This window comes from Pieris napi, chromosome 3, assembly GCF_905475465.1.
Source record: "Pieris napi chromosome 3, ilPieNapi1.2, whole genome shotgun sequence".
NCBI classification, from domain to species: Eukaryota; Metazoa; Arthropoda; class Insecta; order Lepidoptera; family Pieridae; genus Pieris; species Pieris napi.
In genome coordinates, this window is record NC_062236.1 from 1,403,987 (window position 1) to 1,419,357 (window position 15,371).

Below are 15,371 nucleotides of genomic sequence, written 5' to 3' on the forward strand. Positions count from 1 at the left end.
TTATTTAAGGTATTGAATATTTTTTTTTAAATTTGAAAAAATTATGGTGTGTTCTGAACACTATAATTAATTTATTCCCGTTGAAAATTTTACTTAAAGTTAATTTTTCAACAAGTTAAATAATTGTTAACTAACGAAATTTTCTCGAACGACCGTCTTAATTGTAAGTGAAAAAAAATGTTTAAATAATGGTCGTAAAAATATTTCGCTTCGTAGAGCCTTTCTTACATACATACTTAACAAGATCGTGCCATAAAAGTTAAAAAAATATTTATACTTTGTTTATAACAATTTTTTTACTTAAACAAAAACTTAAAAATCCATGTAATGATGTTAAAAAATATTTTTTTTTTCTCAATCATCATATAATCGTATTTTTATTAATACAAGATATTTATTGATTTGCAAAAAAAAAAATTCCCGCCATTTGTTGATAATTTTTTTTTAAACAAATTGATTAAATCAATATTTTTTAAAAAAATTTTAACACAACTTTATTACATTAAAATTTTTATGATTTTAAAAAAAAAAATTTTCCTTAATAACAATTTTTAATTGTTTATAATCGTTTTTTTTAATTTTCTATTGTTTAAATAATTAGTTAAGAAATTTTTTTTTTCCTAAAAATCATAATTGACAGTCTTCTATAAAGTAACAGAAAAAAAAATTTTTTTAATCAACAATTCTATTGTTTATTAACTTACCAATTTGTTATAAACAAATATTCAACTTTTGTTTATTTTTTTTCTAAAACTTCTAAAATTAACAAAAACAACCATATATAACAAAGTATAGAAAAAAATTTTTTGTAAATTTTTTGATTATCATGAATATTACTTTTATTTAAAATTAAAAAATTTTTTTTCTATACTTTGTTATATATGGTTGTTTTTGTTAATTTTAGAAGTTTTAGAAAAAAAATAAACAAAAGTTGAATATTTGTTTATAACAAATTGGTAAGTTAATAAACAATAGAATTGTTGATTAAAAAAATTTTTTTTTCTGTTACTTTATAGAAGACTGTCAATTATGATTTTTAGGAAAAAAAAAATTTCTTAACTAATTATTTAAACAATAGAAAATTAAAAAAAACGATTATAAACAATTAAAAATTGTTATTAAGGAAAATTTTTTTTTTAAAAATCATAAAAATTTTAATGTAATAAAGTTGTGTTAAAATTTTTTTAAAAAATATTGATTTAATCAATTTGTTTAAAAAAAAATTATCAACAAATGGCGGGAATTTTTTTTTTTGCAAATCAATAAATATCTTGTATTAATAAAAAAACGATTATATGATGATTGAGAAAAAAAAAATATTTTTTAACATCATTACATGGATTTTTAAGTTTTTGTTTAAGTAAAAAAATTGTTATAAACAAAGTATAAATATTTTTTTAACTTTTATGGCACGATCTTGTTAAGTATGTATGTAAGAAAGGCTCTACGAAGCGAAATATTTTTACGACCATTATTTAAACATTTTTTTTCACTTACAATTAAGACGGTCGTTCGAGAAAATTTCGTTAGTTAACAATTATTTAACTTGTTGAAAAATTAACTTTAAGTAAAATTTTCAACGGGAATAAATTAATTATAGTGTTCAGAACACACCATAATTTTTTCAAATTTAAAAAAAAATATTCAATACCTTAAATAAATTAATTAATGTGCCGTAGTCGCTTTTGACGCCACGCGCGAATCCTAAAAATGTCACCCGCAGACCTATTTTTAGCGTTAAATTAACATTATAAATAATGGAGATAGAGTTCCGGGAGTCAGGAGTTTTTTGTTGGAAATTTCCTCCTCTTTCAGAATCTTTATTTGAAATTTCTTAAATATTAATAGTTTATTAAATATTGGCAAAAAACTAAATGCCATTATTTTTTCATCTTTAATGGTCTATAACTTTTGCAATTTTTTATGTGCTAATACACGCTTTTAGCACATTTTTCTAGACGTCATTCCGGATCCAATGAGCTATCGCACATAATTTTAGGAGTAGTATCTCTATTTTGTTCCATTTTCAACTTGTCGACTAGACTAAGGTATTTTTAACTTCCACAATAATGACGCGATCAAATTTAAATTTAGATCAAATTTATTTATGTACTAATTTATAATTTTGTATTTAATTAGACAATTAAAGTTTCGCTTCGCTTTGCTGACGCTTAGAAGCATTTGAGATGTGGTGCTATCGTCGCATGCTTCGTATAAGCTCGATTCAGAAGGTCTCTAGCGAGAAGGTTTTTAAACGGGTTGGAATGTCGAAAAAACGTATGCAGCATACTGCATAACATTAAACAAGGGAAAGTTGCGTACCTAGACCACGTGTTGCGCGATGCTACCACCTCCTTCAATTAATTATAATGGGTACAATCCAGGGTAAATGGCGTGTTGGAAGGAAGAAATCATGGTTTCGCAATGTTAGGAAGTGGATGGGTATTGCGACTGCGGAAGAATTGCTGTATCTAGCACAGGACAAGACACGCTTCAAGAGACTGACGGAATAGAATACCTTAGTTTTTTATGTAATAGGAGGCATACGGGCAGGAGGCTTACCTGATGTTAAGTATTACCGCCGCCCGTGGACACTCACATTGCCAGAAGGCTCGCAAGTGCGTTGCCGGCCTTTCAAGAATTGGTACGCTCTTTTCTTGAAGGACCTAAGTCGAATTGGTTCGGAAATACTTCAGTGGGCCGCAAAAACTGCTATAGAAAACGGCCAGTTGTGGAACGACGGACGTCAAGGTGATACGGATGGTATTTTGTATTTTGCCTTGACGTCCGATAGTGAAACTCAGCTGCAGGTATTAGACCGAACAACTCCTCTGAACACTCTCTATGGTAAATGCGGTAGACGATGCAAAGAGACCCCACATCTCTACGCAACGCCAAGGGATCAAGCCGCACGGCCAATCAGGCCGTCGCGTCGACGATTTGAATCGCTCTTCAAATACGGTTAAGTGGAAGGAGCTGGTACTGGGGTGGCTTTCAAAAGAGGAGGGTACTACTACCTAAAAGGCTGCCAACGCACTTGTAAACCTGCTGATGTCAGGTGGAGTAAAAAATTAAAATTTATTTACTGAAAATTAAGTTTATAAGAAAACTAAGAATTATGAGTCAATATTATTTATTTGCTGTCAATAGTAATACTTTTTTTGAGTTTCATCACAAAGAGCTATATCTTTTACGTAAAACAGAACAGACACTTAAAAATACAGTGTATCTTCTTCAGCATCGCCATTTATTTCTCTTTATATATTCATTAGGGAAAAAACATTCAATCTATTTTATCGAGCCCGTGTTGTTTTGTAATGTAAAGGTAATGTAAGGCAGCCCTGCGATTCTGTAACTCACTTTTCGAACTCACACAGCGGTTTTCGCATCGGCGGTCGCTCTCAAATCAGTCGTGAAGTAGTCATTTTATGATTTGGCATTCTGATAAACAATAAACTACAAGCTCCCACCTTTTCAATCGCAGGGCTGAAGTGAGTCTGTTATGGGTATTAAAATACATATTGACATTGTTATCAATTATGAATTATGGCCGATGGCCGATGGCTGGCCATGCGTCATAATCGTGAACGGGTGCTAGTTGTGGTGACTGGTCGTACTTGAATTCGTAGGTGGTGTAGTTGTTTCGACTATGTATTTCCGTGTTGTTCCCACGAGAATGTAAGTGCGTGCTCCTTTCACCATGCCTCCTGTTTTTAATTTATTTTATTATTATTTATTACTTAAGATGTCATGTGGAACATGGTGTAATGGTTGCAGCTCTTTACAAACCTTGTGTAAAACAAAAACTTGGCGATTAAAAAGAGTGACGAAGAGTTTATTGCCAGTTCTTCTCTTCCGGTGTACGCCCTTGAGAACTGGCAGTAAATGTAAAATGCATAAGTGTATGTTGTGTTACCTACATGAATAAATGATTAATGACTTTTATTGTATTTTATTTTGTATGCTAACTCGACATATCGATTATGAAAACCTATCGAGTTAGAATATTAGTGTTAATTTCAATTAGTGAAAAGTGATAATACAATTGATAAAGCAATTTAAATTCTTTTGGACACAGAATCAAACTGAAGACAAGCCCCGCGTGCGACTGTGACGACAGAACCGACCCAACGGGGATTCATTTACTTGTTGACTGTGCGACTTTTGAAAGGGCCAGGTGCGATCTGGAGCTCGAGACTGGCATGAGGGTGCCGGGATGGGCTTTCCGACATGTTGCTTGAGCACAGTTTGCAGCTGGAAAAAATCTGCTGCAAGAATGTTGGATACGTCACTAACTAGAACGAGGGGTAACGCGCGTAGCGCCGGGCAGCGGGCCCCCGACTCGCCCATTAATATTATGAGGATATTTCCGGAGTAGTTGTCACCCGGGCCCGGAGGGAGACGCTAACCCTTTAAGTTATTAAAGTCCCTTTTCAGGAAAGGAGAGATTTCAACACTCCCCTGCTGCTTAGCTTCTTTCAACATATCTGCCTGATTGCGTGCCTGATAAGCTATGACCTAGGGGTCCCTGTTTACAAAAAAAAAGCAATTCAAAGAACACATGAACAAATTGACGGCTTAATAGTGAATAAAATATGTTATAGACAATATTCTTATCTCTAGCAGCGTTATAGAAATTATACTCCTTAGACTTTAGACAAAATTTTCTATTGTCTCACTGAAGATAACAACATATTAAAAATAGTAACTTAAGCCAAGCCTGTCTTGTGAGTATAAGTAGACAATGCATGTCTATCACATGGAGCTTTCATTCAATGAATGTCGATCTTCTTTTGTAGCAAAATGCATGGTTTATTTATATGAAGAAAACATGATTGATGAATCTATCAATACGACCAGTATTGATAATTATATTCCGCTGGCAATACGAAATCATTAGACGAAAACCAAATACAATTTTTTTTATTCTATTCCTGGTAGGGTCAAATTAAATGAAGTTAGTATCTTTAGCGATGGCACATAAGAACGGAACTGCAGTACTTTAAAAAATTTGATAAACACTATGTAGACGTTATTTTTCATTTAAGCTTTTTTGGAATGATTGCCGTGAATTGAACTCTCCGTGTTTAAAGATTTTTCTAGAAATCTTATTAAGCAATAGTCGTTATATTTATAGTTTTGTTTTGTTCTTAGATAAGATCTAGAGTTTTAAAATTATCAAAAACTAGCTGACCTGGCTAACTTCGTTCCGCCCTACAACCTTATAATATCGTTGTTACTTTAATTTAACTTATTTTAGGATTTCATTAATGTTAAGTATTACATTAATACAACTTTTTTGCAAATACAGAAATGTTTTATTGCTTGCCATTGCGAAAGAAGAATGGCAGTTTTACACATTAGGCATCTTCTCTCTAGCGTCAATATGGCGATACTGCATGTTAAGCACTTTCTGATATCCAACATCTTTTGATCAGGATCAAAGCATGGTTATGCATCTCCTCATTCACCTCAAGATCGGAATTTCTTGAACTGACACGAATTGGACGTAAAATGATGCGTAGTTTTGTCAACAGATGGCACCATATGGTTTTTGCATTCGTAAAATTAATTTATTGTTATTCGATAACTTATCCGATATTTTATTGCTTATTCTGCTATTCGGGACGGAAACAAATCCAACAAATCAAAAACCATGGCAATCGGTCCAGCCGTTCTCGAGTTATAAGTGTTGTAACAAACACGACTTTCTTTTATATATATAGATGTAAGTTTTAAATCTTTTAAACCCAATTTTTCTTCCATCTCATTTTAAAAATAGAAACAATAATGACGTCTTAATTTACATAGATATTTGTTAATAGTAATAATTTCAATATCGCGTAAATTCATCCAGCGTTAAAGGTATGCCACAGGGTCCAAACTTTTTAAATTTGTTTTAATTTTCTATTTATTACATTTTAATTATTATTATTACTGTCGGTTAAGAAAATTGTTAATACTGTATATTGTATTAAGATAATATATTATTTATTATTAAATGTTCAGTAGTGACGCAGAAAAGTTCTGTACATACAGAATATGTCATACAAGCGATCCGGCAAAGGAATAAAAAAGTTAGTATTATCTGTTTATACCAACGTATTCACTCACGCTTTAACAAACCGAACTTTGACATTTCCATACAGATTTGAATATATCTGGTCACGCCCGGCAAAGCCTATTTATGTCCCTAGGTGAAATCAAAAGAGATGCCTTTGACAGTTCAGCCAAAGCTACGTAACAATTTGTAAATTTATTGGATCAATACTGGTTAGTATTGGTCCAATCTACTATATTAAAATAAGTCGGGTTTTCCTTCCTGACGCTATAACTCCAGAACGCACGTTGCATTCGTTGTAAAGGTCTTGGGCTCCGTGAGGTTTATAGCAAAGAAAATTCTGACAAAATTTTAACAGAAAAGCGGGATCACCAAACGAAATGTTACATAAAACGAAGCCATCTGGTGGCGAAACGGAGTTCGCCGAGTTTGCTAGTAAATTTATAAAAATTTAATTAGTCTTATTGCACTTTATTAATCAAGCAGTTAATTCTTATGCCGATCACTAGATGGCAGTTGCTGCATTATAAACGCGGTATTTTACTTAAAGGATATTTATATACTGGTGACTGTTTGTTTTCATTGGTTAACATCGACGGTTTTGTCGCAAGGTCAGCCAGGTGCATGTACGAGCAGATGGACCTCGCACAGTGGTACTCCAGGAATCCAGAAACGAGTACCCTCTCGTAACAGTTCGCTGGTACCACCACTGAACAAGACACCGGGGTAGAAGGACTCCTTTCTCCGCAATTAGACTCGAGGTTGGTCCGTTGTGCGTACGTAAGACACCGGGGCAAGGATAGATAAAAAAATCAGTGGCGCTACAAACTCTTTAGGTCTTGGCCACAGATTTCTGAATCTGTTTCATGATCATTTATAATCTAATAGGCAATCATGATCAGTCTTCAGTGCCTGACACACGCCGTCGACTTTGTGGGTCTAAGACATGCCGGTGTCCTCACGATGTTTCCTTCAACGTTCGAGCAAATGTAAAATGCGCACATAGAAATAATGTCTATTGGCGCACAGCCGGGGCCCGAACCTACGACCTCAGGTATGAGAGTCGCACGCTGAAGTCACTAGGCCAACACTGCCAAGGACTGATAACGCAGCTATATCCTGTCAATTCGCCGTCGCGACGCCCCTCACAACGGATGAACCAAGACAACGATTGAGAAGAGCCGAGCCTGCCGCTCCTCGTCACACCAAGGGCTATACGCACGCCCTAGTGTCTGCATCAGCAGGCCGCGAACAATCAAGGCAACTATATAAAGCGCAAATTCAGCCCCACATGGAGTACTGCTCTCACCTCTGGGCGGGGTCTCCCCAGTACCAGCTCCTTCTACTTGACGGTATACAACGCAGAGCGGTTCGAATCGTCGACGACCAATCCCTCTCCGAGCGGCTTGATCCTTTGGCGTTGCGTAGAGATGTGGGGTCACTCTGCATCTTCTACCGAATTTACCATGGAGAGTGTTCAGAGCAGTTGTTCGGATTAATACCTGCAGCTGAGTTTCATCATCGGACGTCGAGACAGAATACGAAATTCCACCCGTATCACCTCGACGTCCGCCGTTCCACAACTGAGCGTTTTTCAAGGCAGTTTTTGCCACCACTATGTGGAACCAGCTGCCCACTGAAGTATTTCCGAACCAATTCGACTTAGGGTCCTTCAAGAAAAGAGCGTACCAATTCTTAAAAGGCCGGCAACGCACTCGCGAGCCCTCTGGCATTGAGAGTGTCCATGGGCGGCGGTATCACATAACATCAGGTGAGCCTCCTGCCCGTTTGCCCCCCGTTCTATAAAAAAAAAATCACACCGCCAGCGGGAGCTCTGCCCGAACAGGCCGATGTTAAAACACGATCAAAGAATTCAGTAACAAAGTCTTCTGTATCTCTTCTCGCGGACTTCCATGGGAGCTTCAGTCAGAATTCATTTAACTAAAGTACTTAGTCTTTTGTCTGTGACTAATTGTGTTTACACTTTACACTATGATGAAGAAATACAAATAATTAATATAGTTTAAAGAAAGCAGTTTTACGGATTTATTGTTTATGAAGTATGGAATTCACATGTAAAAAAATCATTTATACCAAAAGCAATCGTATTTTGTTATTTACAAATCTAATGGTAGTACAATAATAGCTACAGTTGGTTTTAGGCATTTTTCCGTATTTGTTTTACTATTTTTATCTACAATCAACAAGCTATCAGTATCGTAAAGTTTTTTGTTTTCATGTACGTTATGATAAAGAGACACCTCCATGGTACAATTATTAGAGCATGAATTTTGTGAAAAGTATCAAAAAAGAGGTCAAATTCATAACTCTTATAAAAATATGAGAGCAGTGTTGGCTTAGTGGCTTAAGCTTGCGAAATTTCAACCTAGAGGTTGTGTATTCAAATCATGGCCAATCAAGCATTCTATAAGCGCAATGAATACTTGTATGTAGGATTGGAAAACATGAAAACCGGATTACAAAATCGTTGTGTCAGACACATATAAGTCACGTTCTTGTATCAAAGGAACACTATCGCCGCTGGATTATTATTATATATAACGTGAAAGTACGTGGTAAGCATAGAGAAATAAAAAACACTGCATGATTATATTTCTAACTTGCCATGAATCGGATTGAAATTAGAACATTTTAACAATTAAAACAGAACATACCGGTAACTTAGTTCCCTTATTTCTTGTTTCGAAGGTAATTAAATCTTTCAGTTAACATAATTGAGCGAGATTATTCAAATTACTCATTATCATGAAATCTTCTTCATTGGCATAGCTAAAGTCTAAAGTACTCTATCTTTTCAATCGGCAGCTCATGCAGCGCAGCTTCGTAGCGTCGTGGTCAGCAAAAAAGCGTCTGGAGCGCATCTGTTTCCACCGGTTTTCGGTCCAGCGCATCTCTTATAACAATGTACAGTTTGAGGACGATGAGAATTTCGCTTGATCGGTCCATTCTGTTGGTGAACGGCCACGTTTTTGCCTTCTGTATTACCAACCACGATCCGTTTCTCCAAGTTCTCATCGCCTCTGCGCATTGTAAATCTGTATTATTAATTCGTAAATACAACCGTGTCACTTATTTATCAACCCCGATTATTTTGAACGAACTAAAGGTGCGCTTACACGAGGGCAATAATTGCTCGGCGATACGAATGGACCGATCTGGAGCAATTAATGGAGCAATTTCAATAAATTCAATAAATTGCAATAAATTATTTCGGATTCTAATTGCTCCAGATATTTCATATCGCTCAATGTCGCAGATACGAATTGACGAATATCCAATGGACTTGGAAATACCTAGCAATTTTTGTATATGTCTCATTCGCACTTGTTTGTTTTGCGGCTTGCCGTCTTGCTTCCGCGGGGAGAGCGAGAGGTCTAAATAATAATAATTTCTAATTACTTTATTTAAAAGTAATTCAAAGTCTGTTCGTGACATTCTAGTAAAGTTTTTGAATAATATATCATCTAATTCTTTAAATAATGAAAATTATGTCCTCTTTGCCAAAAACGATCGCACCCAGATGCGCCTATTCCTTTTCTTTCTTTTTTGTTTTTGATTAATGATAAAAAAAGCGCTACAAGCCGCCACAGCAAGAACAATGTCGTCCATAGCGAGCGAAAACTGAAATGCTCGTGTATGACAGTATTGCCTAGTTGATGAAGTTGCGCCATATCGCTCAATATTGTATTGCGCAGTATTGATGCTTGTTGCCGTTGCCGTAAATTGCTTGATGTAGTCGTGACGTCATAATTGACGAGTATTGACTGGAATTGAGCAATTTTAGTTGCCCGTGTAAGTGCGCTTTAAGACCTGTATGTCAAAATGCAATAAGTGATGTATTAGAATGTAAATCTTTTAGACAGAAATACAATGCTATTTATTTAAAGATTGTCTTTGGAAAGCGTTTGGACCGTTTAAGTAAAGCTCCGCCGTCCGTGGATTATGCTGTGCATAAACTTGAATTGATCATTTGTCTCGCCTCGTACTTCGGTATTTTTTGAAGTCAGTGTAAAACTTGTACTAATTTACGTTATTGCAGCGAGTGTTCGTGTAAATCAATAGCTGAATATAGATAAAATATTGGAATCAATCTGTATTTCGCATGTTTTCATCATTTAGCGAAATGCAACGCTATACACGCATGTCTTTTTTTAATAAGTCATCGTGCAAGGTTGATTCTACTTTAACTTAACTTTTTTAACCATTTGAATGATCAAATTTCTTGCGGCGCAATTCAAATTCGAATTTATGATACATACAGAACATATAGGTAAAGGGTCGTTCAAGTATAAACGTAAGCACTTTAATTTTCTTTTTTGGTGATTACGTCAACAGTAATTATTTACTTTTTTACACATATAACCCACACATTGTCTATGCTTAAAAACGAAATGCATTTTTGAGGATTCCTAAAAAAATTAATACGTTTAGTAACTATTTTTTTTGAGAGCTTTGTTTACGGAAGGGACGGGAGATAAATTGCAGTAAATCTGTTTACGTAGTACTTGAACGGCTAATTGATATTATGCCTTTTAATATTTTTGATAAGAATAGTTTTGTATTACAGTTTCATGTATTTCAAATTTTCACTAATAGTTATGAAAATATGTTATAGAAAGGATCTACTTGTGAAAATGACATGGGAAGAACAAGGCGCTAACCAGATCCATACAACTTCCTCAGTAGTAGCCCGCGATGTCGCAGCACACAACTTCCGTGGGGACTTTTTGTAGCGAAGAAGTCGCAAAGAAAATAATAATAACAAATAAATAACACTTCAAGGTTGCAAGGTCGGAAAGATCTCCATGGAGCTACTGAAAATGTACACCGAGACATTTTTCATAACAGTATACTGTAAATCCGACGTAATCTGGACCATTAAACGATGAGTACAAATGTGTTTCTGTAAAGGCCGATTGACATTATTTTAGTGTTTAGGAGAGTGCTTTAGTACAACTTGTAAGCCAAGTTCTTTAGTGCTTTAGTGCGTTGCGAGTGAACGTTTACATTTCTTCCAGTAGAGTATCATTACAGCGCCACAATGAACGCGCAACGACGTCGGCAAATACGCTCTATTCTACGCAAAATACTAACTGTAGTTATGGAACAAATAGAAGATGAGATTTTATTCGAAATAAATAAACTAAATATAAATAATAAACTAAATAGCTTCTTTTAAAGCAGTGTATGCCGAATGCCTAGCCTGTTTGTTTTTGTATAAATTGTTTTTAACGTTCCACAAACATTCGTGAACAACATACATAATATTTTGAGTTTGAGTTTGAGTAAGTGTTCTTTGCTTCCTCACTATGTACTTTCTCCGAATAAGCAAGTCGTAATTGCGTTAACGTAGAACCACGTTCCACAGCAGTTTTCAATTTAGTTAACATTGCTCAATAATATTTGACTATAAATATTTCGCGTCTGGATTTAGATACCTGTATATGTTCAGACAATTTGACAATAATGGAAATGTGCCAAAAAAGTTTCAATCGCGGAAAATTGAGATGACACAATATTTATTTTAAACGTTTTTCGTAATAGTCATCGTTTTTAGTTTTGTTACGAGAGAATACACTTTTGTTGGCTTGTTTTGTATATAGTAATGATAAAAGTAACGTTTCAAAATGCTAAACAATACGTCCAATAACTCCAAAATTACCTTAAATATGTCATAGATACAGTAAAACAAAACACCTATAAATGTACTTGCCTAAAATACATTATGATAACAACTGCGTTTCCCGAACAGCCCACAACAGCCATGGTGACGTATAACCCACCAAGGAGATATTGCATGGCAGGTTCTGGTGGTCCAAATTTCAGCCAATGAGGATTGATGAGGAGCAAGTAGTCATCAGTGAACAGGTACCGTCGCCACAGCGCCAAAGGCCAATTCCTCTTGAATGTTACCAAAATATCAGAACTGCTTCGAAGCTCGCCTCGAGCCACAGGTGTGCTTTTCACATCCAAAACATACTCGTAATCCATTGCTCTTCGTTTAATTCTAATCTTTAACTCATCAAACATACTCGTCAATCGCTTACGTTTCTTCCAAAGTTTAAAGTTTTCGACGTAACGCACGAGATTGTTGCAGTACACTTTGCTTAGAACACTTTTCTTTATACATTTGATGTCGAGTTCATTTGTCACCGAATTGTCACATGGCACTATTATCGGGATTAGTATAAGGATTATTTTTGTTATTTGCATCATGATTCACATGACACAACCGCTCGCGCGCGCTCGTAAACGCGGAGTGAGCTTTCTGCTCCATATCGAAGCTTTTGTCTACACTTTACTGTATAAATTTGTTATTATTGTTATGCGATAGTAAATGAGTTATATGAGCTTAGTTGAATTTTAAGTATGTTTGGTTGAAATAAAAATAAACAATTCTAGATAATATGTTAATTTATTATAATGAACTTGGTAGTGCTTTTATTTGAGTAGATTTGTTTAAACAGGATAGTATAAAACACAAAATCTCAGGCATACCTCGTAGTAAACAAAGGAAGTAATATGAATATGAATTAGTATGCTTTGAGCTTTCGTCAATAAAGCTTTTATGTTTCACGGAGTTTCGAAACAACTTTTATAGCTACAGAAGACCCGTATTAAAAGAAATGTTGTTCTATTCAACAATAAACTTTACGCTTAAGAACATATTGCATTGTTATCATTATTCTTTGAAGAAAATATTTTATTTCCATAAGAAAGTTCTTTAAAGCTTTACTAAATATCGAACATTTAAAACAAAAGCTCTAAACAATATCAAAATATTATATATCCCTATACATATAAAGTCAAGTCCGAGAAACGGCTACTATCTATCGTTCAAACCCCTAAGTGATAAGTGGTGTCCACCACAAAATTTTATTTTTTATTTATTAGAATTTTTTTTAGTTTTTATTTTTTTATGATACAGCATACAAAAATACATACAACCCCTAATTTTCACCCCTCTACGAGCAACCCCGATTTTGTAGATAGTTATTTTTGTTGAACAAAAAAATTATGGCAAAACGACGTTTGACGGGTCAGCTAGTATTTTATAAACTTTTCTCTGTGTATAAACGTACTCATATAGAACACCTACTATAGGTATATCATCAGATGAGATTGTTCTTTAGGTTTAATTATTATTGTTCACGTCAGCTACGTGATTTCATGATCGGCTGGTTCACTAATGATTAAAGAAAGTCGATAACAAAGAAGGAAATCTAAGGGACCACACAATGACAATCTGACAATTGAGAAACTAATTAATTAATACTGTAATACTTCATTTGTTTTTCTAATAATGCAGTATTAGGCAATTATTATTTATTTATTCCTACTGCTAGCGTAAATTATATATACAACAAACAATTATACTAAATATATAGCCAAAGATGGAATTCAAAAGAATACTACAAAAATGTTTAAATATTTACGAAAGGAAAACTTTACTTATCAATAAAAAATATTATATAATATCTATTTGGGATGTGCTGTGTGGGTGTGAATAATATATATTAACAAATTCCTTTTTCTTTTAACTCAAAATGATGGGCGTAGAACGGAAGAGAAGAACTGGCAATAAACTCTCCGCCACTCTAGTTAATCGCCAAGTTTTTTGTTTTACACAACGTTTGTAAGGAGCTGCAACCATTACACCATGTTCCACATGACATCTTAAGTAATACATAGTAATAAATTAAAAACAAAGATTTGTGCTCTATCAGCAGGAGGCATGGTGTAATAGGAGCACGCACTTACATTCTCGTGAGAACAACACGCAAATACTTACATAGTCGAAATAACTAACATCACCGTAAACACGAATTCAAGTACGACAACAATTAATAACAATACGATAAATAAAATAAAAAATTTAATAATAAAATAAATTAAAAACAAAGATTTGTTCTCTATCAGTAGGAGGCATGGTGAAATAGGAGCACGCACTTACATTCTCGTGGGAACAACACGCAAATACATAGTTGAAATAACTAACATCACCGTAAACACGAATTCAAGTACGACAACAATTAATAACAATACGATAAATAAAATAAAAAATTGTTAATAAATAATTTAACAAAAAAATTATAAATCTACTATTTTCAAAGTATCCTGATAGTATCCAATAACCCTTTCAATAAGAGGTCATGAACCTTCTTGAATTTACTCTAACCTCCAATTAGTATAAGTATAGAAGTTGATAAAAATGTCTCGTCCATTAAGCAAATTGGTCATTGTTAAATAAATCTGTCGAACAAAAGAAGTTTACTTTCTTCGGTATATTATGTTTATACTATTTATTATGTTTTAAGCAGTGTTAACTTAGCGGTAAAGCCCTACAGGAAGACTTAACAGGAATTATGGTACGGAAGATATGTCTAAGGCCTACTCAACTCAACTATCCCTGCTACAGAGGCATTTCTGGCGTTATCTTCAATAACTTAACTTGTTTTTGTTAAAATTCAGGTCGTGACGGCACGATAAAAACGGTATTGTGTCTAGTTCTCCTTCATCGTCCACTTTGTCTATCCTACCCTCTTAATCCGTCGATCCTTATTACTCGATCCGTCATATATATTTCTATACATATTCAACTAATCACCTCAATCACTGCTTTTAAAGGGTTCATAGTTAACCCTGCTTTCTTGATGACTGTCCTATCTGCGAAAATGACAATATCGTATGCAAACCTTATATGGTTAAGCTTCGCTCCGTTTACATTTATTTCATAATCTTCCCAGTTTTAGCTCCTAAAAATTTTGAAGACAGTAGGTCTTTGCCTAACTCCCCTCTTCACAGAATGATCCTCTCCATGTTTTTCCAGTTGGCTCATCGCTTCTAGAAGTTTACTTTATGATTACAATGAGCAAATATGCCTTAATTTTTTAGCGACTTCCAGTTATACTCTACTATTCGAAAACAAACGTCACTTGTCGAGTTTCCAATTAATTTTAAAGTTTCCGTGCAAAAATTTATTACGTTAACAATTTTTGTCTGTATTCTTCGCATGTGCATTACAGTAAAAAGCAGGACTAATGGAGGGATCTTCTTTAAGATAGTTAGTAAAAGACAAAACTTTTTTATTTTTGACGTGATAACGTCTTTAAAATCGTTTTAGTCGGGTGACATGTTCAGAAACTTGTGTCACACCAAAACCTCACGAGCGCGATCGCAGGTATAACGAGAGAGAGACGGACCGATCTCCCGTCTCATCTCGAGCGCTGCCAGTCATTCCGTGAATGTATGAAGAAAAATGTATATCATAGTCGAATAAGTAAACTTG

General features: G+C 34.5%; 1 protein-coding gene across 1 annotated transcript in view; it reads right to left on the reverse strand.

Moving 5' to 3' along the window:
* LOC125063441 (opsin, ultraviolet-sensitive-like) overlaps nt 1-12,331 on the reverse strand; it is a 49,861-nt gene extending 37,530 nt beyond the window's left edge. The window contains exon 1 of the mRNA XM_047669870.1: nt 11,796-12,331. Coding sequence (XP_047525826.1) covers nt 11,796-12,298 — 503 coding nt within the window. The 5' untranslated portion in view covers nt 12,299-12,331. The remainder of the gene's footprint in view (nt 1-11,795) is intronic.
* Between the last annotated feature and the right edge of the window lie 3,040 nt (nt 12,332-15,371).